This window comes from Caretta caretta, chromosome 3, assembly GCF_965140235.1.
Source record: "Caretta caretta isolate rCarCar2 chromosome 3, rCarCar1.hap1, whole genome shotgun sequence".
NCBI classification, from domain to species: domain Eukaryota; kingdom Metazoa; phylum Chordata; order Testudines; family Cheloniidae; genus Caretta; species Caretta caretta.
In genome coordinates, this window is record NC_134208.1 from 206,938,929 (window position 1) to 206,964,533 (window position 25,605).

The following is a 25,605-nucleotide window of genomic DNA, read 5'->3' on the forward strand; positions in this document are numbered from 1 at the left end:
TCAATCTAGCAGAGAAAGATACAACTTGGTCCAATGGCTGGAAGTTGAAGTAGACAAATTCAGACCAGATATAAGGCATACTTTTTTTTTTAATGTATTTATTTTTAAACAGTGAGAGTAATTAACCATTGGAATAATTTACCAAGGGTCATGGTGGATTCTCCATCACTGACCATTTTAAAATCAAGATTGGATGTTTTTCTAAATATTAAGATCTAGGAATTATTTTGAGGAAGTTCTATGGCCTGTGTTATACAGGTCAGATTAGCTGATCACCGTGGTCCCTTTCTGGCCTAGAATTTGTGATGGTGCACATGTCCATCAGTAACAGCATAAAATATATTAGGAGTAGAACCTTTGTTATGTCCGTTGAATTGCTTCTGATATACTACATTAGATTTGCATTGTGATGTACTCTCAATTGGAAATAAGTCTGTCTTTTCAATAATAAAAATATTTTGTGACCCTGGCTATATAACCTAATTTATTTTTAACATTAACAAAAAGCAATTGCTTAGAATTTCCCTGATTTTTGTTGATGTGCTTTTGTTGTTTTCATGTATTGAAATCCTGTGCATGAGGTCAATTTGAAAAACAAAACAAAACCTTCACTGAAAGTTATTTGCTTACAACTCAGAAAGAGCCATTGTGGTCTCTTGGGTAAATAGCGGATTAAGAAAAAAAGCAAATGAGTAATATTTACCTATGGGACCTGAATGATTCCAGTTGGAGCCATTCCATTCTCACAGGTAAACATATAAAGAAAGTCACAAAATCTAGGATTATTTCCGTGAGACATCAGTCCAGATCCTTGGAGGCTGCCTCATTTATTGAACCATTAGATAATTAGAGCTTGAATCTAGTAAGATTTGCAGAATCAGACCCCTAATTTGCACACTATATAATAAAAATCCTTAACAGTTGGTGGAAGTAAAAAAAATGGAAACAATGCTGTATATTGATAAAAGGTTCATTTGAAAATACTTCTTTTAAACTGTCATTTGCTTGGGGGTGTGTGTGTGTGTATATATATATATATATATATAAAATATAATATTGTGTTGTGTACTTGATTTTAAGTTTTGGATAAAATCCATTTTTGAGTTCTACAACCAAAAATTAAAAATATGTCATTTCTATTTTAAAAAGCTTTAAATGCTCAGAAATAACTTATTTTTTTGAGAAAGTGCTAAACTTGTTTCTAGAACTTTGCTAGCTGCTTTTAGTTTGGAGCTATGCTTTATAGCAATTATAGCCTTCTGGGAAAATGTAGGTTTTAATTAAAGATAGAAAAGGCAAAAAAGAAAGCTAATACATCCTTAACTATAGAGGTATGAATGATGCTGCTGAAATGCATATGAGTACACAAGACCGAATAAACTGTCTGGGGACAATCAATAATACCGTACGTTTAGAGCCTGATCCAAAGGCCATTTAAATAAGTAGAAAGACTCCCATTGACTTCCGTGGGCTTTGGCTCAGGTCCTTCAGCCCCAAGCACGTTGGGTTAGGTATAGTTTTACCTAAACTTATTTTACTTGTGGTTTAAACAAATTTAGGTGAACTCCAGGCATGGCCTGCGTGGCCAAAGTGGATGAGGAAAAATGCTTCGAAGCCCAGTTAGTCTGAACAAATTTAAAAATATTGTAACAATGTTTCTGGCCTAGCATAGGTGGTGGCACACTGTATTTTCTTTCCTTGGTGGGTAACTCATCAATGAGAGAACACTGATGATTTCTGGAAAATGTAAAAATGTGTTAAAAAAAAAAAAGTCTTTGTAAGTTTGTGTTAGGAATTAAATTAAACTATGAAATACAGTAACAACAATTTAACTTAGAGATAATTTAATATCTAACAATAAATATCTTGGTAACAGATTAGATTGTTAAGTAAAGATTAACCTACATTTATGTTGAAAAAGAATGTAGTTCTGAGGCCATGGATAATCGCGTGCTGCAGTTATTTTTATGTATTTATTTACTTTATTTATTTTAAATGCTGTAGGTTACTCTGTTATTGAGAGAGATCCTTCCGGAAGTGCGTGGTGATAGGTCATCTATTCATAGTAATGAATCACCTTACCGTTTGCCATCAATTCTGAATGACAATGGTGAAATAAAGCACACACGACACGCTCAATGGCTTGACAGCATTGGTACAAGGGAACAAGGTAACTAACGTTAAAAGATCCACAAAAACAAATGCATTCAAAGTTATTGTCATTCTCAGTGTATCAAGGTATATTTATAAAATATAATATCAAAGTCTGTAGAAAACTGTGTATATTACTGCAGTTCTGATGAATTAACAAATTTCTTTTTTGTCTTTACCTTGGGGTAATACAACGTTCTCAAATGTCCACTAGGAGTAATTATTATTTCTGTTCACTTATTTTAAATGAACATTCTATAATGATTAGATTTCTATTTTTCTTTTTTAAATGTAAATTAGAAATGTAAGCCCTGTGTTGAGCTCCGGCTACCATTTATAAAACAGATTTAGCCATATCAAAATTAGGTAAGTATTGTTTACTTATAAACCCAGATTGTGGAATAGCTTTTTATTTTTTTTCCCCCTTCCATTTTCCTATCCATGCCAAGAAAAGCTGCATTGCATTTTCGAAGTTATGAACTGAATATGTTTATAAAAGTCTAGTTAATATCTTTAGCTAAAGAAAAGTAATATAATGTAGTCTCTTGCAATGACTAAAATATGGTAACTTCCTTGGTATGCTTTCAGAGCATTCCTTACATGAAAAACTAAAAGCGACAGGCAATTAGGATGCAGTCCTCTTTACACAGCAAACATAAACAAACTGATTTAGATCTCCTAAATTCATTCCAGTTTGACCCTTGGAGGAGATTTAAACTATTTAATTTTCCAGTGTGATGTGTACTATTGCTCTTGGACTATTGGGCAAGACTGTAGTGTTTATAGGTTTTGGATATTGTTGTTGGTTTTTAAAAAAAATCTCATCAGGACATACATTATTTAAGATATTTGGTTAGCTCGCTGCTTTCTCTGGAAGCTACACAGAGGCACAGTAGCATCATATTTGGCTAAAGTTCACAGTAGGCTCCTCTTTTAAGAACCGTAATGGACAATTTAGATCAATAAATAAGAGATAACAAATGTGAAAAATTAAAGGGAATAGGGCTTAAAAGAACAAACCAGTCTGATCATTGTGGCTTTGAAATGTGTTTTCATTATTGTGTGTTCACACACAGAAGTCACAAGCTGGTGTGAAGATGAGAGCAAGGAAGAAAGCTTGGCAGAAAAGATCCCTATTACAGGTAAAAGTAATGGCTGCATAATAGCCTCAAATACAGTATTCAACTTTATTATATAATCAAAACATTGCATTTCAGTGGTTTGTGCATCCACTAATAGTGAGTAAATTCTGTTAGTACATACTGAGCACAGAGATTAAACGTAAGATCATAGAGTACACGCTTATGTTAACATAAACCAAGATGGAAAAATAACAGTGCCTATTTAATTCCTTGTAATCATGTTATACATTTAAACCATGTGAATATCCTCTGTCATTTAGCCTTTGAGGTCTTAGTATCGGTGTTACAAAGGTCAGTCTCCATGGGGAAGATCCAGTAATTATATGGCAAACTACAGATGTTTCTGATTTGATTCTTTTCTTTTCTGTAGTAATTGAACGTGGGTATCATTAGAATAAGAGCAGAAAAAACTATGCTAGACAGGAAACTCTGCTTGTGCCTCTGTTATAAAGGCTGTCTGGTAATTTAAACATTTTATCAATAAGGTTTATCAAGACGTGCTAAGATCTCCCTGTAGCAGATGTATGATGCTTGTTTAGATGGAATTTGAAAAATATCATTACCTTTTTAGTGTTAAGGTATCAATAGCATATTCTAGTATCCAGGACAGAACTCTGGATTTGTAATCTGTCTAAATGTATTACCTTATTTTATAAAGTGTGGTCTACTTCATTATAAATTCAAGTGTGTGGCTCTGTATTTATGCAGGTGTATACAATCATATGGAGGTGATGAGGCATACATGTGCATATACAATATTTGTTGGTTTTCTGGCTTGTTTTTTTTTTAAAAATATAAGAACAGGAGAATAATGCTTCTGAGGAGATTTTTTAATATTTCTTTTGTGAACCCTGTTTTATAGCTCAAATATAAAGACTTACTCCTTGTATTCCAGGGTTTCACCCTAAGAGTGGTTTCCCTTTATTAAACAAACAAATTAAAGACATAACTTTGACCTTTTTCCACTTTGGAGAGGGGAAAAATACCTAAGTTTACTGGCTTTGTGTGGTGTTTTTCCTCTCCTGTATCCAAACATGGGTTTGTTTTTTAACAGAATAACTGAACTGAATTTTAGAGAGGAAAAAACAAAATACAGTTTAGGAACCTAAAACTTTAACAGAATTAATGTGTAGCCTCAAAATGACAAATGCACTTTGAAAACGTGGGTGGGTGATTAGTTAAACCTACTAGGATACAAGTTCTGAGTTCACTGTTTCTCCTGCAAAGAGTGGATGATATTACTAACACATAGACCAGTGTAAAGAATGCTCATCTTCTCTATGTAATTACATCAACTCCTTGAGGAGAGCACAGAATCCTGAATTTGCATCTTAGTAGTTAAAGAGCCTTTCAGTTTACTTTTCGATTTCTTTTCATTTTAAGGTACATTCTTTGTGAGGTCTGAAAGAGATGTTGTACAATAGATTCCTCTAACTTAAAGGTGCCTTCTAAGTACCATCCTATTTAAAAGACTCTCTTGATTTGGGGTCCAGTCTTGCATACAATTGACCCAAGTGGGGAGTCAAATTGCTAGCATCCAGCACTCCAGGGGGCACTGGGTATGTCAAACACTAGATTGCTGTGCCGCAAGAGCAGGCAAAAGCGGACGTGCCTCTTTGTGCAAGCAGAGAACTCCCCGCCCCTTACGTTATTCTAATTAAATGTTCATTGTGTCAAACTTAAACAAAAACAAATATTACTATTTCTCTCTTTTGTGAAACTACTGAAAAGCTTTAAGTAATCAATATTCAATTACTAAAATAATGGAAAAATCATTTTAATAAATTGACACCTGTGCTTTACAATCAGTTCATGCTGATTGACACCTTGCTTTCCACGCCAGTTCCGGGGTGATTTCGTCAACTAGTGTTCTGTCATTTTCTAAGAGCATGAGATATGCCATTTGAAAGCTAGGTTACTTCTTTCAGATGCGATACATCTTCAGCCCATGATCTGCCGCAGGTTTCAGTTGGCCTTTGTTGATTTCCTGACCCTTCCGTTAGTTTTTTAATAAAGTACCTGTACGTTTTGTCTGTCTGCTTGTCCTTGTACACTCCGGGCTTTGTGGCAACACCTAGCCCACTTGATGCCTGGACTAGAATATTCAGTCTGTTTTTATGAGAAAAATTTTTGAGCTCAGACTAACTTTTTTTTAAATGGTTCATGTCTCTGATACTTTGTTACAGTTTTTCTGTACTACTTATATTGAGTTTAATGCATCTAAGCTCAGTCTTGAACACTCAATGCACCCTTTTCCAATGGGGATTCATTGCAACAAGGTGTTGTTTTGAGACCTTAGAAGCACTTGAGGCTTTGGGGAATCATTGTAGCTCTTGATGGGTTTTTTGCCTTTACTGCCAATGTTGAGTTGGAGGGGCTTCAGCATGTTTTTTATGAAGTCTGTGTTGAAACTTCATGGGTACCTGACAAAACTCCCGGGCAGTTCTGTTTTATTCCTCTTGTTCTACTTTTGTTCCAGAATGTTCTCTTCACCCTTGCCACCTGGGAAGGAGTGTCTGTGGCTTCAGGAAGATGTGTGACTGCTGTATCCTCTGTCTTGGAGTCAAGCGTGATGTTTATGGGTACTAGTTGTTACCCAGAGATAATCCTTTTTCACATGGAGCACCTTAAGCCTCCCCTAGTGGTAACCTGAAAGTGCTTCATAGGATTCATCTTCTAAACAGAGGCCTCAGTTGTTCTGTTCTGCTGAATAATTGGACCTAACTTCCCAATAGGACCAGCAGATCCGCTTCAAATATCCACATTGAACCTGAGATCTCCAAAGTGTGTAAATGCATTGATACCATCAGCACATTGCCACGGTAGGGTGATGGTGCTGAGCTTTGACTCAGTTCATGAGGCATCACTTCCATGAAAGTGCCAAATACAGAAGGTACCATGTGGGAGCCAGACACCTTCCAATGCATCACTGTAGAAGCTCTTAACTCCTGCCAGCTCCAAACTGGAACTGCAGGATACTTCTCTCCAGCAAGGTGTAGCAATTGGAGACAAAGTTAAGGAATCTTGATGATAGCTTGTTGAGTGAACTGTTAAGTCTTTTAGGTTCCATAGTTTTAGTATCTCAGAAATAATAGTATCATCGCAATACCATGAGAGCACCATCAGAGATTGCTGGCCAGGGCACAGAAGTTGATTCAGCAACTCAGGCAGTGTCATTCTTGATGCCAAGACCCTTCGGACCATGAGACTGAGAGTCTTTATGCAGCTGGTGTTGATGCTTGGATGAACTGAATCATTAGAGTGGGAGGAGGGTTATGTTTCTGAGGTTAATGAGTGCTCTTTGGACATGGATGAAGCCGTTTTTATCTCCACAGCAAAAGAGCAGCAAAAAAGTGACTCTGCTCTCGTGGGGTTTTTTTCCCCACCAACTTTTAAAGAAGCTAACTAAGACAAATGGACTTCACTTAGGTACTGTCCAGGTACCCTCAAGTGCCAAGACTGATTAGTACCTGGATGAGGAGCCCGCTTTGAATGGGATTGCTGTGACCTCCCATCCTATTCTTCATGACTTTACTGGAGAACTTTTGAAAGGCACCTTGCATCTCCTTCCCTTGTCCTGTTGATTAGGGAAAAAAATACTTTATCTGAGGACACTTCCAGCTGTGTCTTCCATTCCACACACACATTTGTGATTGAGGTAGCTGGTATCAATGGGAAGACCAGTTGAACTCACAGCAGTGTGCCAAAACCTTGAGTTTGATTATGGGATTTGTTTATCAGGTTTACTATTCTGCAGCTACTACCAAGCCTGTGTGATCAAACGGCAGATCAAGCTAGGAAGGATGTTGATCTGTCTTGGCAATAGGTAAAATCATACTTTGGTGTGACCAATATTTGTCAGAGCTGCTTCCAGACCCATCAAGAAAAATTTTGGGCCTGGTACACCATGTTTGCTGGGGCCCCACCCCCTTCCATTTCCCCCCTAGTATACACTGAGCTTTAGGGCTGATGGGTTAAATAACAGACATTACAGATGTTTTGGGGGCCCTGATACAATTGTCACCCCTTCCTATACTACTTATGAGAGCTGGCTGCTTCCTCAGGATTAGCTGCCCAGAAGTATTCATAGGTTTCAGAGTAGCAGCCGTGTTAGTCTGTATCCGCAAAAAGAAAAAGAGTACTTGTGGTACCTTAGAGACTAACAAATATGTCTCTAAGGTGCCACAGGTACTCTTTTTTTTTTTTTTTTTTAGAAGTATTCATGTTTGCAATAGAGATTCAGAAAAACCTTGAGGGCCTTCCGTTCCCTTTAGAACATAAGAATACCCATAGTGGGTCAGACCAATGATCCATCTAGCCCAGTATCCTTTTGCAACAGTGGCCAATGCCAGATGCTTCAGAGGGAATGAACAGAACAGGGCAATCATCAAGTGATCCATCCCGCATCGTCCAGTCGCAGCATCTGGCAGTCAGAGGCTTAGGGACACCCAGAGCATGGGGTTCCGTCCCTAACCATCTTGGCTAATAGCCATTGATAGACCTATCCTTCAGGACCTTAGCTAATTCTTTTTTGAACTCATTGGCCTTCATAGCATCCCCTGGCAACAAGTTCCACACGTTGACTGTGCATCATGTAAAGTAGTACTTCCTTTTGTTTGTTTTAAACTTCTTGCCTAAGAATTTCATTCGATGTCCCCTGGTTATTGTGTAATGTGAAGGGGTAAAGAACATTTCCGTATTCCCTTTGTCCACATCATTCATGATTTTTTTTAGACCTCTATCATATCCCCCCTTAGTCATCTCTTTTCCAAGCTAAAAAGTCCCAGTCTTTTTAATCTCCATATGCTTAATCATTTGTGTTGCCCTTCTCTGTACCTTTTCCAATTCTAATATATCTTTTTTGAGATGAGGGTGACCAGAACTTCATACAGTATTCAAGGTTTGGGTCTATCATGGATTTATGTAGTGGCATTATGATATTTACTGTGTTATTATCTATTCCTTTCCTAATGATTCCTAGCATGGTTAACTTCTTTGACTGCTTCTGCACATTGAGCGAATTTTTTCAGAGAACTATCCACGAGGACTCCAAGATCTCTTTCTTGAGTGGTAACAGTTAATTAAGACCCCAACCTTTTGTATGTAGAGTTGGGATTGTTTACCAATATGCATTACTTTCATTTATCAACATTGAATTTCATCTGCCATTTTGTTGTCTAGTCACCCAGTTTTGAGAGATCCTTTTGTAACTGTTTGCAGTCTACTTTGGACTTAACTTTGAGATATTAGGTCAAGGTTGCTTTTCAGAAGGACATAAACTAAACCACTCAGTATTCTCTGGGCTCAGAATGTCCTCATCCTTTTCCCATGAGGAAAGGAAAAGGCACCTGCTAAGAAGATGTCCGCATTCAGAGCTGCCCATTACCTCCAACTGTTTTCTCAGGTCCTCTGGCTCAAGAGCAGCAGCAGAAGCCAAAACGGACTAAGTCCCCTTTCTCAAGGCACAAGTAAAGCAAATGGTTTTCGAAGGGCTCCACAGCAGTTAGCCAGTCAGCCATTCTCAGTAGTCTGCTGGAACCTTCATTTCAGAAGGAAGCTTCAAGCTGTCTGCCTCTGATGGGCCCTAGTTATGATGGATGACTCACACTTCACCCTACTTTTCCTCCTGGAAAAACTGTGTGCATATGTCAGGACGTGATGCTGCATGAAATCAAACTCTCCAAAGAGAGTGCCTCTCTGGGTGGCAAACCCTGCATTGTGGAGAAGATGTGAGCAATTCACATGCCCCTCCATGATAGTAGAAGTGGACTTTTTAAACCCTTCTCGAAAGGAGAAAATTGAAGGTTTTTACATGGAAGGTCATTTTCCTGAGAGCCTTGACTTAAGTTCACAGAGGGCCATGTTATAATACCCTTCTACTAAATAGCTCCTTACTCCACTTGGACTTCAGAGGGACTACTTATGGTATAAGGTACTATACAGCATGAGCAAGCGAATCACAGTCTGGCCCAGAATGAGTAAACTTTCAGGTCTAATAGGAGATATCTAAGAAGACCTGCATCATGGCTGCAGCTGGCTCAGGTCAGATGACTCAGGCTCATGAGGCTAAAAATTGCAGTGTAGTTGCTCTGGCTCAGGTTGGAGCCCAGGCTCTAAAACTCTGTGATGGGGGCAGGTGTCAGAGCCTGGGCTCCAGCCCAAGCAGGAATGTCTACACTGCAGTTTTTAGCCACGCAGCCCAAGGTGGCCAGGCTCCAAGACTCAGTGCTGCAGGTTTTTTATTGCAGTGTAGACATACCTGTAGTGACTGATTCATGTTATATAAGATTGTACAAGAATAAATTGGTGGATGTTATGGATTCATCCTTCATTCTAGTTTCTTTCCTAAAGATTTTCACCTTAGAGTGTCAAATATGAGCTTTGTATTTTTGGGGGCGGAGGCTGCTTTATGAAGCATTTACAAGGCTTGAAATATAAAGAATATTAAATCTGTCGTGCTTGATTTTGTTGGAGGACTGCTTGGAAGTCTTGTTTGTGCCTCGTGAGCCAACTCGGCGCCTAATTGAAGGGCCAGTCTTTAATTAAGATAGCTTCTCTCCCAACGGGTTGATTGGGTCTTTGAGTTAAATAGATATTAACAAAGATATAAAGAGTTTGAATACAAATGACTTCCTTATTCCAGTCATCAGGTTTTACTTGTTGGCATCTTGAATGTCATAATCCTTCTGTTCTCCAGGTATCTTTACTGTCTTCCTGAAGAAGAAGAAGAAGAGTAAAAACAACCTGAATGTCTAATGTAAGAATAGGCAGAAAAAAAATCTTAAAAAAAACAAAAAACCTACTTTTTAGGCCTTCCTCATACATCCTAAAGAAGATAAAAGGGCACAAATCCAATTTTGTTTTTGCTTTTCACGTTGCCTTTAATGAGCCAATCATACTGCCAACTTTTTTCCTATGCCTGCACATCCTTCCTGGTGAGGTCCTTCTTTGAACGTGAAGTTAAAAGGTTCTGGGGGCTCCAATTGGAGTGGACTAATAAAGGCTTTAATAAGTCTTCCCAACTTTTTGTTTCATTTGATATCATTTCATTAGGAATCACTGTTATGGGGAGGTTCATGTGTAAATGACTGCAAGTTGCATTTTTTTACTGTTGTGCTCTGACAGTCCTGCAGTGGGAAGGTCCGGTCACACATGCTATCTAGAGAAATTTGGGCTGCTAGCCTCAGGGATGTTTTGGTACAAGGCATGCGGTTCTTCCTACGTATGTTTGAGAAACACTGAAAGTCTGAGCTTAGTTTTGACATCTAGGCAGAAATGCCTGTTAGATCTTGTAAGTCTTCTCCCAAGTGTCTTTTTTTTTTTTTTTCCTCTTGGGATTTTTTGAATTGGCCAATCTTTGAAAGTTTTTGCTTTTGTGAGAGCATGTCCTTTAAGCTTTGTCAGTTTATGCTTCTTGTTATGATTAGAGGTATCTTATATCTCTCTTCATTAAAATAAAAAACCCAAACAGATACTTTCAGGTTTCTTTGTTGGGTATTGGCCTGCTTTTGGACACTGTTGAAGTGTTTTATCAGTGTTTTAATGCTGAGGTTTCCTTCAGCTCTATATTCTCCAGAGAGTGAATCCTGTGATTATGGTGGTTGTTTTTTTTTTTTAAAGGGGAAATTATTTTCCTCTAACTTTGCTTCTTTGAAGGTATCACATAAGATTCTTATTTGTGGACCTATTTCCCATCAGAGTTTCAGAAGTATTCTCACCCTGTGTTTGCGCCTCTCTTCTGTATCTCTCTATCTCCGCCTTTATATTAGGGGAATTTAGTGGTTGTAAAAGGGTACTGGATTGACAACACTCAAAAGTGCTCCCCAAAAAACAGCACAGACAGCAGCTGGGCGCACTGGGGAGCGCACTTCTACCAGGGTTAGGGTAGATAATAGTTTGTGGCAATTTAATCCTTGACTAAGCTTTTGAGACTACCAAAAATGTAACCATCACAATCAGTTGTGGTGGTGGAGGTTATTTAGATCGTAAGTTGCACAACTGGAACTGTTTTTTATTTTGTGTTTGTGTAGCACCTAGCAAAGTGGAAGCCCAATCAATCCCCCAAGTGCTACTGTAATATAAATAATAGTTATAATAGTATATACATTATTATAGCTCATTATATATGATCTATAATAATTAACAAGGTAACTAAAGCTGTAAGGTTTGTTAGTGGTTTCTGATAGTGTTCATTTCAAGGGATGATTAACTTTAAAGGTGACTATTTAGATATCAAGATTACGAACTGATATTGATCAAAGCATTCAAGAAAGGAGAAAGATAATCATGTTCGGAAGAAGATCTATTGTGAGTGACCTTTCACTTGGGTACCCCAAGGGGGTGGAGATTGGTGTGTGGACACAGCTTGCTGAAATACCACTGATTTCTCCCACTGTGCCCGTCCACCCCCAATTTGCCTGTGTTTGTGTATAGTTCTAGTTAATATTATTGCACAGTAGTGATGACCCCCATACACACCCTGGCTTTGCTGGTCTAGTTTACAGTTTTATGGTAAGTATGAGTGAGGGTTGGGGAGTGTGTGTGTTTTGCTGAGAGACTGTGTCGATTTGTGCAGGCGGTGAATGAGGGGTGTGTGCTGCGGTGAGGGGCTACATGTGTTTGGGATTATTGTGGGGAGTGGTGGTGATGGTGGGGGTATGTGGGTGGTTTTGAAAAGCTATGGCAGTTTATTCTTTCCCTGTGGTTCTAATCATGTTGCTCTAGTGTCTGCCTGGGGGATCTCCATTTCCCATGTCTAAGGGGGATTGGTGTCAGCCACTTCTGCAGCAGAGTCTCCCACCACCCTGCTCTGTGTGGGACCAGGAATCTGCACAAGGGGAGGTGGCAAGCAGTGAACAGGTACAGCTGGAGGATATGTACTTCGTTCCCCAGCTGGGCCTCCATAGTTACACCAGAAAGGATAGGATAGCCCTAACCTTCCATAGCCCTCCTCCACTTTAAAGTGGGTCTTGGGGAAGCTATCAGTTGAGGAGGTCCTGGTAGTGTGGCTTCATTGGTGTGGCACTGACAGACTGGGGGCTCCAGGGATCCCATGAAGCACAGAGCCTATGGAGGAGTGATCCCTGGCCTCCATGGAATCCCCAAGCATCAGTAGTCTTTGAATTCTGTTGGGGACAGAACATATATCCCACTTCTCCACCCCCCCACTTTACAGAACAATTTGGTAAGAATTCCTTGTGGAGATGCTCTGTTTTCCTCCCTATTTTCCCCTTTCATAGATTTTTCTTTTGTGAAAAGTTATCTTTGGCCATATGGTAATTAAGTATTAAAGTTGTACGATTAAGCACTGAAAAGGCAGGAGAAGCAAAAGTGAATGTGCAACCTTAACTCTGCCCCCTGTGTGTGTGTGTGTGTGTATGCTTAATGGTACTCTTTAAATTAGTAGTTGCATGTTACCTAAGCTGCTCACACATTTAAGTCTCTCTCTAAACAAATATTGTATTTAATGGTTTAAGGAAAAAGCATGCCATTACATAATTAAAGGCACCATTGTGGTACATATGGTTGAGTGCTCTTTTAAAAATTTTGTTTTTGTTGACTTTTGAATGCTGTTCAGCCTAGTGTTATGTTAGGACAGCTTTTTGCATTTAATAAGGTTAATTTAGGTGAGGGATTTCTGTAGCATGATATCATTAGCGTACTAGAATTAGAGTTTTAGACCAAGAGAATAGCACAGAATTTGGTTTTATGTAGTGTTTCATACTATCCCAAAGCTTGCTTTACTGTACACAAGCTGTTTTACAATACAGTGAATAAGAAACCTATTAGGACAATGATTATGCTGGAAAATATAGTAACCGCTACATGCTTAGCAGTAGTTTACATGTAGCCTTAGATATGATCTGTTTTACTGGGGAAGTGTGATTGCCAACACTGGATTATTTTCCAAGGGACAATGTTGAACTAAGCCACAGTTCTATAAGGAACAAAAATTAAGTCTCTTTCTGGCTGTTCTTAAAGATTTGCTCTCTCAACAGACCACATAGCCACTAAATCTTACATTTTGTGCCTTTACATTGCATTGGTTACCGATGTTTTGTCACAATGACGAAACACTACAAATGCATATAATTATTACTACTTACTTGCACTGCCATAAACCTTGTCAGCTAGGGATCAAGGCCACATTGTACTAAGCACTTGTATACTTGTAATAAGAGACATTTCCCATAACAGTCTAAAATATTGGCATATGACAAGAGACAGGTGGATTCCCCAAACAAGTACGGGTTAAGATGAGGTATGAGCAAAGTGATCACGTTTATATAGTAAACGTCAGTCACAGCACACCAACTGCCTAGTCCCCTTCCCCTCACCCCCCAAATGTTTTGTAGGCATCACAGCAGAGATGAGTTTTAAGTAAGGATTAGAAGAAAGATAATGTAGTGTATTTAGATTTTAAAGGGACTTCTCACATTCGTAACGGGTGGGATGCAAGAAAGTACAAAATGCTTGAGGAAAACATGGGCAATGAAAGCTGGTATCGGTAGGGCAAGAGTGGGGATTCATGGCACAATATTGTATTACAGTTGAAAAGTAGGACAAAGCTAAGCTATGAAGGGCCTTAAGGGTGGAGGACAAGTTGTTTGTGTTTGGTGTGGTGGAGAAGAGGAAGCCAATGAAGCGATGCAAAGAATGTCTGAAGGGTCTGGTGAGGGTGGTAAGAGTGCAGGTGTTGATGCTAGAGCAGTGCAGAAGGCAATACTCAAGATGCGAGATGTTCAAGGACTTGAGTTTTAACAGCATGGGCAAAAAAACAAGGCTGGAATTTTGAAAGGTTGTATAGGAAGATGGAGCAGTGTCATAAATATAAAGGGAAGGGTAAACCCCTTTGAAATCCCTCCTGGCCAGGGGAAAGCTCCTCTCACCTGTAAAGGGTTAAGAAGCTAAAGGTAATCTTGCTGGCACCTGACCAAAATGACCAATGAGGAGACAAGATACTTTCAAAAGCTGGGAGGAGGGAGACAAACAAAGGGTTTGTGTCTGTCTGTGTGCTGCTCTTGCCAGAGACAGAACAGGAATGGAGTCTTAGAACTTTTAGTAAGTAATCTAGCTAGGTATGTGTTAGATTATGATTTCTTTAAATGGCTGAGAAAAGAATTGTGCTGAATAGAATAACTATTTCTGTCTGTATATCTTTTTTGTAACTTAAGGTTTTGCCTAGAGGGGTTCTCTATGTTTTGAATCTAATTACCCTGTAAGATATCTACCATCCTGATTTTACAGGGGGGATTTCTTTATTTCTATTTCCTTCTATTTTTTATTAAAAGTCTTCTTTTAAAAAACTGAATGCTTTTTCATTGTTCTCAGATCCAAGGGTTTGGGTCTGTGGTCACCTATGCAAATTGGTGAGGCTTTTTATCCAACATTTCCCAGGAAAGGGGGGGTGCAAGTGTTGGGAGGATTGTTCATTGTTCTTAAGATCCAAGGGTCTGGGTCTGTAGTCACCTAGGCAAATTGGTGAGGCTTTTTACCAAACCTTGTCCAGGAAGTGGGGTGCAAGGTTTTGGGAAGTATTTTGGGGGGAAAGACGCGTCCAAACAGCTCTTCCCCAGTAACCAGTATTAGTTTGGTGGTGGTAGCGGCCATTCCAAGGATAACGGGTGTAATATTTTGTACCTTGGGGAAGTTTTGACCTAAGCTGGTAAAGATAAGCTTAGGAGGTTTTTCATGCAGGTCCCCACATCTGTACCCTAGAGTTCAGAGTGGGGGAGGAACCTTGACAAGCAGCAAATAGATATGGCTTGTATGGGTGGATAAAAAGAGATATGCAGTCCAAGGTGAAGCCAATCTGACAACCCTGATGTAACAAGGAGAGGGGAGGAGATGGGTGGGAAAAGAACAAGGGCTCATTTTTGACTGTATAAAGTTTCAGTTGATGGCTAGACATTATGATGAGATGTTAAAGACTGGCTGAAATGAGTTTGAGCAGATGGAGACAGGTTTGGAGCAGAGAAGTAGATTTGAGTCATCAGGGCAAAGAATGTGGTTGAAGCCATAGTTGCAGATATCCTCCAAAGATGGGGTGCAAAAGCTTTAAAGGAGGGAGCCTAGGATGGAGCCATATGGGACTCCCACCAAAAGAGGGAAGGAGGAGATGAGGACCCACCAAATGAGACACTGAAGGAGTGATGAAAGAGGGAGGAGAACCAGAAGATGGCAAAGTCACAAAAGTCCGCTGCTCCTCTCCCACATTTGCCCCGTGGCATTTAAAAAGTTCCTTTGAACCTGGATAGGTGTCGGGCTTTCCAGCCTTAAATGAGGGATAGTCTCGGTCTAGCACTCCATCCTTCCCCAGCACTCTTACCAAATCTTCTAAGAATGTCCAAAAAGCATATTTACCCTAATGCGTAGTGCTCTCTGACCTGTGGTGGTGACACAATTATGCTAATCTAGAAGTAAAGGTATTCATGGGAAAATGTGAAGATTTGAGCCCATCCATCCTATTTATATCCTGCAGTGCTTGCTCAATATGTGGTTAAAGCTGATATTAATATCCCTGGCTACTGCTATTAGATGATGAACTGCTGAGACTACTTTTTATTAGAACTTCAGTAGGAGTTAAAAGGTCTGGAAAAGTGACACTCTGACCTGCAGTTAGTTGCCTTGCTAGTGAGAATAGTTAACTGAGCAAAAAGAAGTCTTTTTCCCCCCCCCAAAAAAATCTATGTTCCATGGATGCACATGTTTCTAATTTTCAGCCCTGCCTTCCATATGCACTCATATAAATCTGAAAATCAGGACTCCGATTTGGCCGCTAACTAGCAGTATGATGTAATGACACCCTCTCAAGTTGCTGCCTTATTCTGCTGAATCTCAGCTTTCATGTATAAAACAAAACCAAAGGAAATCTCCAACGGTCATGGTTGCAAAGAAAACTTCAAAAACCTGAACATAGCGTAACAGCAGCCAAGATCTCTCTGAGTCTGCAGAGAGCATGCAGCAATAACTTGGGGAGGTGTGAACTGCCCCAGTCCTCTCAGTGAGTTGTTAGTTCAGATGCCCAGGGGCATTAACTATTTGCGTAAGAAAGGAGAGAAGGGCATCACAGATCTGCACCATTTACTGCGAGTGGTCTTATTTTGGTGCCACAGTTGGGGTAGCATTTGGGAGATACCACCACATATTTCCCGCCACCAACTCCAGGAGGCTAGCAGAGCCCATGGGCATATTCACGCCATACTCAGAGGAGCTCAGAGGACATGCCCAATCATAGTTTGCACATCTGCATAACCTACTGTTAAGGGCATTTAATTTGATAGGGTGTCGCTTATTTTGTGGGCAGAGCACCACATTTTGTTTTCCTGTTGGATCTCTGCTGAAAATACACCCCATTTGTTCCCATAAAAGAGGCCATGCCTACAATGTTTGCTGCATGTGCAAGATTTGCTGACCCTAAAAGTTCTTAAGATCATATTTTTAAATTTTTTTTTTTAAAGCCACAATCTTCAATCTGTGTTTTGTCCCCTGTGGTCTTTAGAAATAAAGTGATTCCATTAAGACCTAACTCATCCAAATTGGATTAAAATTGTTGTAGTACTTCACTGCTCAAAGAAACCTACAAATAAACAACTTAACGTTATAAAGCTTTCAAAAATAAAATCTCTTTTCTTGATGTGTGCCTGTCTTGATTCCAGTGCTACTGCCTGCAGCTCAACTGCTTTCACTCTCTTATCCAGGAGCTCCTCTTTTGATCTCCCACGGGTACATGTGCTTCTCTGCATGTGTTCCTCACTCTTTCCCTCACAGCAAAGTTTCTTTTCGTGTCACCAGCTCTTTTGAAAGTGGTCAGACTTCTCCCCGTGAAGTGGCATACTGCTGCCACTAGAACTCCTAGACTCTACCTCCTCTCATCTTCCCCCGTGAATACGATTTTTTTTCTTTTTTTGGCCTCTTTGTTGGAAGTGCAGGACACACTGTGAGGAGGGTTTGTGTATTGTAAATCTGTTAACAGACTTGTATGCGTGATTCAGGTTATAGAAACTCTGTCTGATTATGAAATGCATATCCACTTGTAGGGGGAAAACTGTCAGAGACTTAGAAATTATATTTTACTCTTTCGGGGATAGAATGAAGTTGGTAAGAGTTACAGTTATTCATATTTTGGTTTTCAGTTGTGTCTCACATAAATAATGTTTAGGTCCCAAATCTCATTTACCCTCAATCGCCTTTACAATACAAAGAAGCCTTAAAGTGAGTGTACTGTAATTTGAGAATCAAGCCCTGTAGTTCAGAAATATTTAAGAAAAGACCTGATTATATTGATGAGTTGGAACTAAATTGGTATACAATTTGTACTCATTGAAGCATAGAGGGGAAGTAAGAGGCATGTAGAAAAAAGCAAACCGGTAAAAGAACCTTAAAATACAAATTTTGTTGTCTATTTAAGTCACAACATTAAGTATTTTATAGAATTTGAGAGGGAGCAGGAATGACCTACCGCAACAGAAAGAATTGTAGCCCTCTGAAAATAATCCTAATGAAAGAGGAAGGCAAATAAGTGACCTAAGTAAACAAGACTTCAGGAAAAGGGAAAAGAAAACAATTGAGAAAAAATATACATAACAGTGAGACTTTGCTTAAATTGACACATGATGCAAATACAGCTATTGGAACAGAATCTCAGTACCCCAAAGGCTGTTTTTCTAAAATTAGTTAAAATGTGCAAAAATGCACTAATTGTGTGCAGTTATTTCTACAAATAACTTTCCACCTGTCTGAAGGAGATTGTGTGTTGTACTGTTGTCAGTTCTGCCAAGTCATGAGAATAAAACCTCAAGTGTAAAAACAAATGAAACAGAACTAAAGTACAAGTCAACTCCTTGTTCTGCAGATTGACAGAGGTTAGGACTGATAATGGAATGACATGGACAGGTTTTAAAGAGAGTCCCATGTGGTAATGGGGTCAGGGATGAGGATTTTTTTATTTTGTTTTACAAATAAAGTAAACCTACCCCATGGGAGTGCCCCGTCCAAGCAATGGAGATTGAATTGGCCAGTTTATTAAAAATGTCAGGGACACATTTTGCTAGTGCATTCTGTTCCAGTATCACTGTACATTTTTAAAACAGATTCTTAAAATGGTATCTCTTTGATACTCTTCGATTGTACTTTCTTCCAAAATATCACAAGAAAAAAACACATAGTGAACAGTTATTTTACAATATACAGTGTTGATTTCAGAGTCCAAGACACCTTCTTGTTCTCGGTTGCTTAAATAATATCTGTTTCCATTGATTTCTGTAAGTCAAAAGTTACTGTGTGGACTACCTTTTAATTAAGTGTTTGCTAAATGTTTACATTTGGTGTTTATACTTACCACAGGTTTGAATATCGATAGCAATAGTTTCAAGACCAAGAAAATCAACAAAATCAGTTCTGAAGCTAGTTTTTCATCTTGTGAAGGAAGAAGTCCTTTGTCAAGGTAAAGTCATTAGACCATTTCATTTCTGAATGGCTTTAACAGAGTAAGAAGTGCCAGTAGAAAATGAATAAAACTCTGAATATGTATTATTTTGTCTGTGACTTGAACGAGGGTTAAGGTTCGTATTTGTGTTTATTCAGTATAACAACCTAAACTTTAGTACACCTTAGAAAATATTTGCACCAAAGTCAGGTATTGTTTTGCAGCTGTTGTTTTCTCATTTTAAGACTCAATTGACATCTCAGTGAACCACAAATTAGCGTGTACAGCTGCTCTCAGTAGGGCTACTTAGAGACCAGACAATAGAAGTTGTCAGGAAAAGGGCAGACATAAAACATAAAGTCTTGAAGAAATAAAGTGGCATGTTTCTTCTTGTAGATGTAGCTGAGAAGTAAACTAACTGTAGCTCAATACGTATTTTTTAAAAAGTATTCGATGCCAGAGTATTTGTTACTTTTCTTTTCCTTTCAAAATGAGTATGTTTAATTAATGACCTTGCCTTTTTCTTAAAGGTGCAATTTATCTTTTTAGATTTGTTAAACTGCAGCAGTTCCTTTTGATTCTTTGAGCTGTGTGATCTTAGATGTTCCTTGAATTTGTCATCAGCATGAAATACTAATCAAACAATGGCAGTCAAATTAGTGGTCAAGAAACGGTATAAAATGGAATATAATACAACTATCAACTATCTCCTGAAATTTTAGCTTGGCTTTAGATTGTAATCTGGATGCTTATTAAAACATCACAGTAAGTGGGTTCTGTTAGTATGTGGTTCCTTGTCAGAAAACTGACATTTATGACTGCCGATAAAATACTTTTAAGTATTTTGATGAATTATTTAATTTTATCTATATTTACAGCATGTTTACATCCTTTTGTACTTTGTAATATTCATAATGATTTTATTGGGGACATTAATTGTCATAGGAAACAGTTCCAAGATAATTTTAGAAGAAATCTTAATTTCTTATTTTGTGCTGATTTATATTTCATTTTAAAAATCACAATATTTTCTCTTATTCCAATGCAATAAAGTTAATTCATGTGAAATAATTAAGACTTATGAAAAATATTGACAAAGTAGGTGTTTGCTTTTGTTTAAAATAAAACCTTCCATTTTAAGATGATTAAACTTAACTTAATTTCTGTTTGGGAGACTGATACGCTAAGTAAATAAAACCTAATATTATGAAGTGCAAATGAGTTTGTTTTTGTAATTTTTTTTAAAAGCCCCATGTTTATACATTTTGGGTTAGCCCTCTGCTCTCGTTGACTTCAGTGAGAGAAGGATCAGGCCCTTAATGTGATTATTAAAATGCAGGTCTTGGGTCTTTTAAGAAAATATGTACAATTTAATGAACTATGCAAAAATATTTTCAGGCATTAATTTTACTTTGTTTAGCATGTTACAGTGCTGGTTTATAATGTATGTTGGCAACTTTCAACATTTATTTAAATGCTATTCATGTAAAATTCTTTAGTCTTAATTTTACCTTTTCAGATTCACATGCACACTCGGCAGATTTTGGAAACCATTTACTTTGCCTTATAATTTCATGCCTTTGGTCTCTTAGAAGTAAACACTTAAAACTAAATTCCTGGATTAAGATATTTTTCAAGATTTTTTTCTTAAAGTTTTTTTCTTAAAGTAGTATCATAAAGTTATTTTCCTGAATAACTTAGAAATAATATTGCCTTTTCAACATAAAGTCTATTAGTAACATTTGCTACTGGACACTTGACATCTGTCTTACAAAGATATTTGGAAGCGTAAAGTACCCAAAGAAGTATGAAAGAATGGGAAATAGGGAGCTCAGGTGGTTGCTTATTTGTGGTCGGGATGCAGTGACATTTCTTAGATGCTGACATTTAAGGATCCCACTTCTTGCAGTCACTTCTTGTGCTTTATGGCTTTTACAAGAGGTCTCGAAACCAGCACTTGAGAATAAACATAACAGTATAGTACTGCTGTGGTACTTTTTAAACATTCTCCTTTGCTCTATCTTGTCACTGAGCTGATGAGTGACCTCGAAAAAGACCCTGCTGGACCTAAATAAAAAAAAAATGGCTTCCTCTGATGTCCTAGAAACAATAATTATGATGTGCCAGTTAAGCCCAAACTACAGCTGAGGGATTTTACTTTAAAGCAGAGGCTTGGGCGCAAAAATGCATTTATAGCTCTTTGTTTGGCACCTCATTATGTGTGGGCCTGATTCATTAAGTAATTGGTTTGCAGTTGTTTACATGAGTATTAAGGCTTTCTATTCAGCAGCCTTTGAGAGATACATTGTGCAAATGTTGCATGTTATGAATGCAGAATGAGGGGCAGAGGACCAGTCCTATTGGCTAAACACTGCACTCTGTTGAAAAGCAAGAGAAAGAGATTGGGTGCTGCTTTGCATAGCAATGACTTTCTTAATAAGCTTTACAGATTAATACACACAAGCTATAAAAGATGCAAAGAGATACTCTTAGCACATTTATACATGCTCATTTCACTATTATGGTACTGGAGATGGGAAGAATTGAGTTCTTTTATATTCAGTTTTTCAGTGCAATGTCTTCAGTGCATGAGACTTAATAGAATCCAATATTTATTGTATTATAAATCATGGGGAAGTAGGCAGATCTGCAACAGTTTATTATTAAAGATTCTTTCAATGTAAATCTTTTTCTGCTATTGTATTTCCTACAGCAAAATCATTTTGTGGTTGAGTGGGGATGAAAGGCATAATGTACGAAGGAGTGAGTCTTAATAGGAAGCTGCTCTCTGAGTAAAGACCACTTGTTCCCTTTTGTTCAGAGGTGCATGCCATAGCTTCCTCTTCTCCCACAAATATTGTCCTGTTTTGCCTTAGCTATAAAACTATTTTCCCTGGATTCATTTACTCTACCGAGAATGTTTAAACTGCCTGAGACGTAACTTTAGTTTGAAGAGTATAATATTTTGCTGAAAGAAAAGAATGTGTTAAGTAATATAATTACTTGGGAGAAAAGGTCATGACTGAATCTCTCTAAAGCAGAGGGCAGAACACGATGTGTGTGGCATTTTGTAGTCTTGTAGCAACAGAATCAGCCAGTGGAGGTCACTAGCATTCTGGATAATTCTGTATTTTGATGCGGGCAGTTTATTTTTCTTAGGCTTATTTGCTTTGTCACATTTCAGAATGATCTGAAGATTAAAGATAAATTGTAGACTAAGAAATAAGATTTTTAATTTGTCAACATATAAACACTCTCTAAAGTATTTTTAATTGTGATTAAATTGTATTCTAGAAGTAGTCTGTTATATTCTGTACAAACTATTTCTTAAGCCAAAGATGCATTTTTATTAATTTTGTGATTATTCTTAGTGAATAATCTGCCAATTGCAATTCATCCTCTTAATTATTTTATAAAGAGGTATTTAATAATGAGGGAGTAACTAACATGCAATCTTAAATGCCACAGCATATTGTATTGTAGGTAGTCAGTTTGACCATCAGGGGGCACTCAGACTTTGCTAAATTAAAACAGCTTCCAAATTTCATCCTGCTTTTTCAAGTTGTTAATGTGTACTATTTTGAGGCCCTTAATTCCTGTTTTCTTAAGTTCTTGTCAATTTTTTAATTGATTTGTAAGAAAATTATTTTTGTCTGAAGTTCTAAGGAGATGCTACAGAGTTCAGGTATGAGGTTAAGTGTATATATTTTCTAGAAAGTTTACATGGACTTAAATAATGATCCAAAACCTTGAAAGTAACCAGTCTTGAGTATATTTATTCTAAATAATTTATCATATTTACACTTATTCACAGAGATACATAAGAGAATGAATGCCTAACTAAGATCTTTGATTAGTGATTTATTGTAACATAATTTTATAATGCTTTTAATCTTTCGAGCTCTTTGCAAAGAAGTAAACATTTTATAAATAATTGATTTCAGGCCTGTATTTCTGACATTGTAGTGTAAGCATGACACATGCAAAACTTACTGTAATGCATTATTTCTAAATCTTAACTATATGTATCATTAGCTTCTTATGTTGACTAGTCAGGACCTTTTATGAAACTTCTATAAAAAGCAAGTAGATATCAGTTCTATACAGTTGCTGGGACTTTTTTCATTCTCAATTTTATATTTTGTGATTTTGCTGTTAGCAAAGGAAACAGGATGCGCTGGGTGAATATTCATCCCTCCCAGCACATAGCTAGACTTACATGAGCATTGTGCATGGAACTAAGTGGTAGTAGAAAGGAAAAAATTCCCACACACCCTAAACTCACAACTCTTCAGCAGCCACTGTTCCAGCCTATGGTGTGCAATAGCCACCACTGCCCCGCTGAGTCTTTTGTGTCGAGGATTTAAGATATGCCCTAATGCAGATCTGATGGCTCATGATCCCTACACCCCCTCTTCCCCTATGATTCAGGCCTGTTGTGGACTGGCAGAGAGATTCCCTTTACTATATATGGAACATGGAGGCCTTCTCTGCATCCACATCACATGCTCCCCTTACACAGCTCCACCGTGGGGTTTAAATGGGCCGGCAGGCCTTGTATGGAATCACTGCACCTGGGTGAATTTCACCCTTTGTGCATCAGTTCTTCCAGGTGTAGTGAGTGAGGGTAAAATGTTCTGCAATCCACTGCCAACTTGATGACTAGAGAGTCTGGTCTTAAACATATGTTGTCTCATCTTAGATCTTTATATCATAATTCAGATGTGATTGCACTTGGAAGCCTTAGTTTTAATGTAGTCCTGAGTTCTATTATTAATTAAATTATATTGGATCTAGTTTATAGAAGCAAGATTCATGTCATAATTCTCTGTTTAAGTTTCCATTTATCTTCCTCAAGTACATTTGTCTGGTTTTTCTTCAGAAATGATCCATTAGAAGTAAACCAACTGTTCTTTTTCATGCTTATTAAAAGTACAGAAAAATATCTTCATCAGCTGCACCTATCTTGAACGAGTTATTTTTCAGGAGGAAATAATAGCTCAGGTTGAAGCTAGTTTTTATTCTAATTCACAGGAAAAAAAAAAATGACCGCCCAGGAATGGAGATATTTTGTCACCGCATGGAGACTGGAATTAAGTAGTCAGGCTTACATTTTATCAATGATAAGCTTTTTTAGACATTTTTGAAAAATGAGTAATTTTGGAGAAGGACCACGACTTCATCTCAAGTCATTGTTGGGAAGAAATTCTATACCTGCTATCTCACACTCTGAGGGTTACTAAGAACTGTCTTGTGAAAAAGAAACAATTCTATTTGTCTACCGCACGATATTGTGTCTCAACAATGTTTTTGCAAGATAGATTCGCACAGGCTTCAAGCTATTTTACAAGATTAGCCAATCTATTTCCAGGCATATTTTTATGGAATATCAATGTTGTTATAACTAGGTCCTTTTCAGTTTTGTTTGTTTTTTCTGATGGAACATATTTTTGTTTTCACTTAACATATGGTATAAGGGTTCAACAAGTTCTCTGCCAGAGATGTATCCAGCACAGAAATAAAAGAAAGTTTTTTCTGTTTTTCACTGAAACTTCTTTGACTTGATTTGCTCTGGTAGAATGTACCAAAGGGAATCTAGACCACCTCTATCGAAATTTTCTTTATGGGGAAAAATATTCTTCTTTAGGAACTTTAAACTTCCTTTTTGTTTCCAGAGCATCTTCCATATAGACCCTTGTCTTAACAGATTAAATAGGCATCAAAATGGGAGATTTGGTCTAGAGAAAAATAGATGCATTTGGATTTGCATTTGGAAGTTAAACTGCTTTTTGATAGAACCTTGACATCACTGGTTCCATGCTGGGATGCATTTTAGAGAAATTGAAGCATGTAGATATGAGAGTCTATAAATTTGCCTCAACTTATCTCCTTTATAGACCCTTATTGCAATTCTTCCCAAGCAGGTTTGGATGACGACTGTCATAATTGTATTTGCTGATTCCGAATATAAACCTTCTGGAATACAGAGAGCTCTTGTATCTTTTCTCTGCACCGGCCAACATTTAATTTCAGGAGGCTGCTTAGGAAATTAGACTTACCACAGGTTTTCTTTTTGCAACTCTGAATTCAGAACAGTTGGTCGTTCTCCACTGTCCATTCCTCTGGTCTCCCATTTCCTAATGATACCCCAGCCTTTTGTACATGCCAGTGTTTTCATAAAAGACTTTCCAGATTTGTCCCAGAATTCTACCAATGCTCTTCTGATGCCTATTTCAGTAGCCATGTCCCTTGCTGTCCATCCTCTGTTCTACCACATCAAGGCCAAGATCCTGATATGCTGCTGCTGCTCTGTGCCATGTTGCTGGTGGTTTCTGGTCCTAAAGTCAGTGCAATCAGCCATGGGAGAATCATCCCAGTGGGGAGAGATCCTTTGGTGTTTAGAGCCACGTGAGTGACTCAGACACTACTCCTCTCTCTTCTGCTACCATAGAAGGGGGCCAAGGTCCTGTGATCGTGGCTTCCCTATAGCCCTGATCATCCCTGGCTACCATATCGTCCCCTTGAGGCCGTTGACAGAAAGCATAACATAGTGCTGGTTTCATGCTGCTTTAAGTTCTGGAAGGGGACCACTGAAACCCAGCTAGCCCAAAATTTGGGGAAAGTAAAGGCCAATTTTCCATCCACGCTACCGAGCTGTGCAGTGTGATCCTCCGGCATACTCAAGGATGTGGGTCCAGGTGATCGGTTCTGTCTTGTATGTATTTGGGGCTGGGCCAGACAAAAGAAGCCAGGCACAGAGGCATCCTGAACTCTCTACCCTGGTGGAATAATAATCAACCCTCACTTATTGGTAATGGAAGATGAAGAAGCAGACTGACTGTAAACAGCAGCTATCAACTGATGATTTTGCTTTGCTGAAATACA

At 38.2% G+C, this 25,605-nt stretch overlaps 1 protein-coding gene across 6 annotated transcripts in view; it reads left to right on the forward strand.

The window, feature by feature from the left end:
* Positions 1 to 25,605, forward strand: part of KIZ (kizuna centrosomal protein) — a 102,213-nt gene that overhangs the window by 70,555 nt on the left and 6,053 nt on the right. For 4 of the 6 annotated variants that reach the window (XM_048842430.2, XM_075127274.1, XM_048842428.2 and 1 more), the window contains 3 exons: positions 2,005 to 2,170; positions 3,228 to 3,293; positions 18,639 to 18,738. In XM_048842430.2, coding sequence (XP_048698387.2) covers positions 2,005 to 2,170; positions 3,228 to 3,293; positions 18,639 to 18,738 — 332 coding nt within the window. Of the gene's footprint in view, positions 1 to 2,004; positions 2,171 to 3,227; positions 3,294 to 18,638; positions 18,739 to 25,605 lie in introns of those variants that run through there. The other 2 variants (XM_048842427.2, XM_075127276.1) reach the window with 2 other exon arrangements.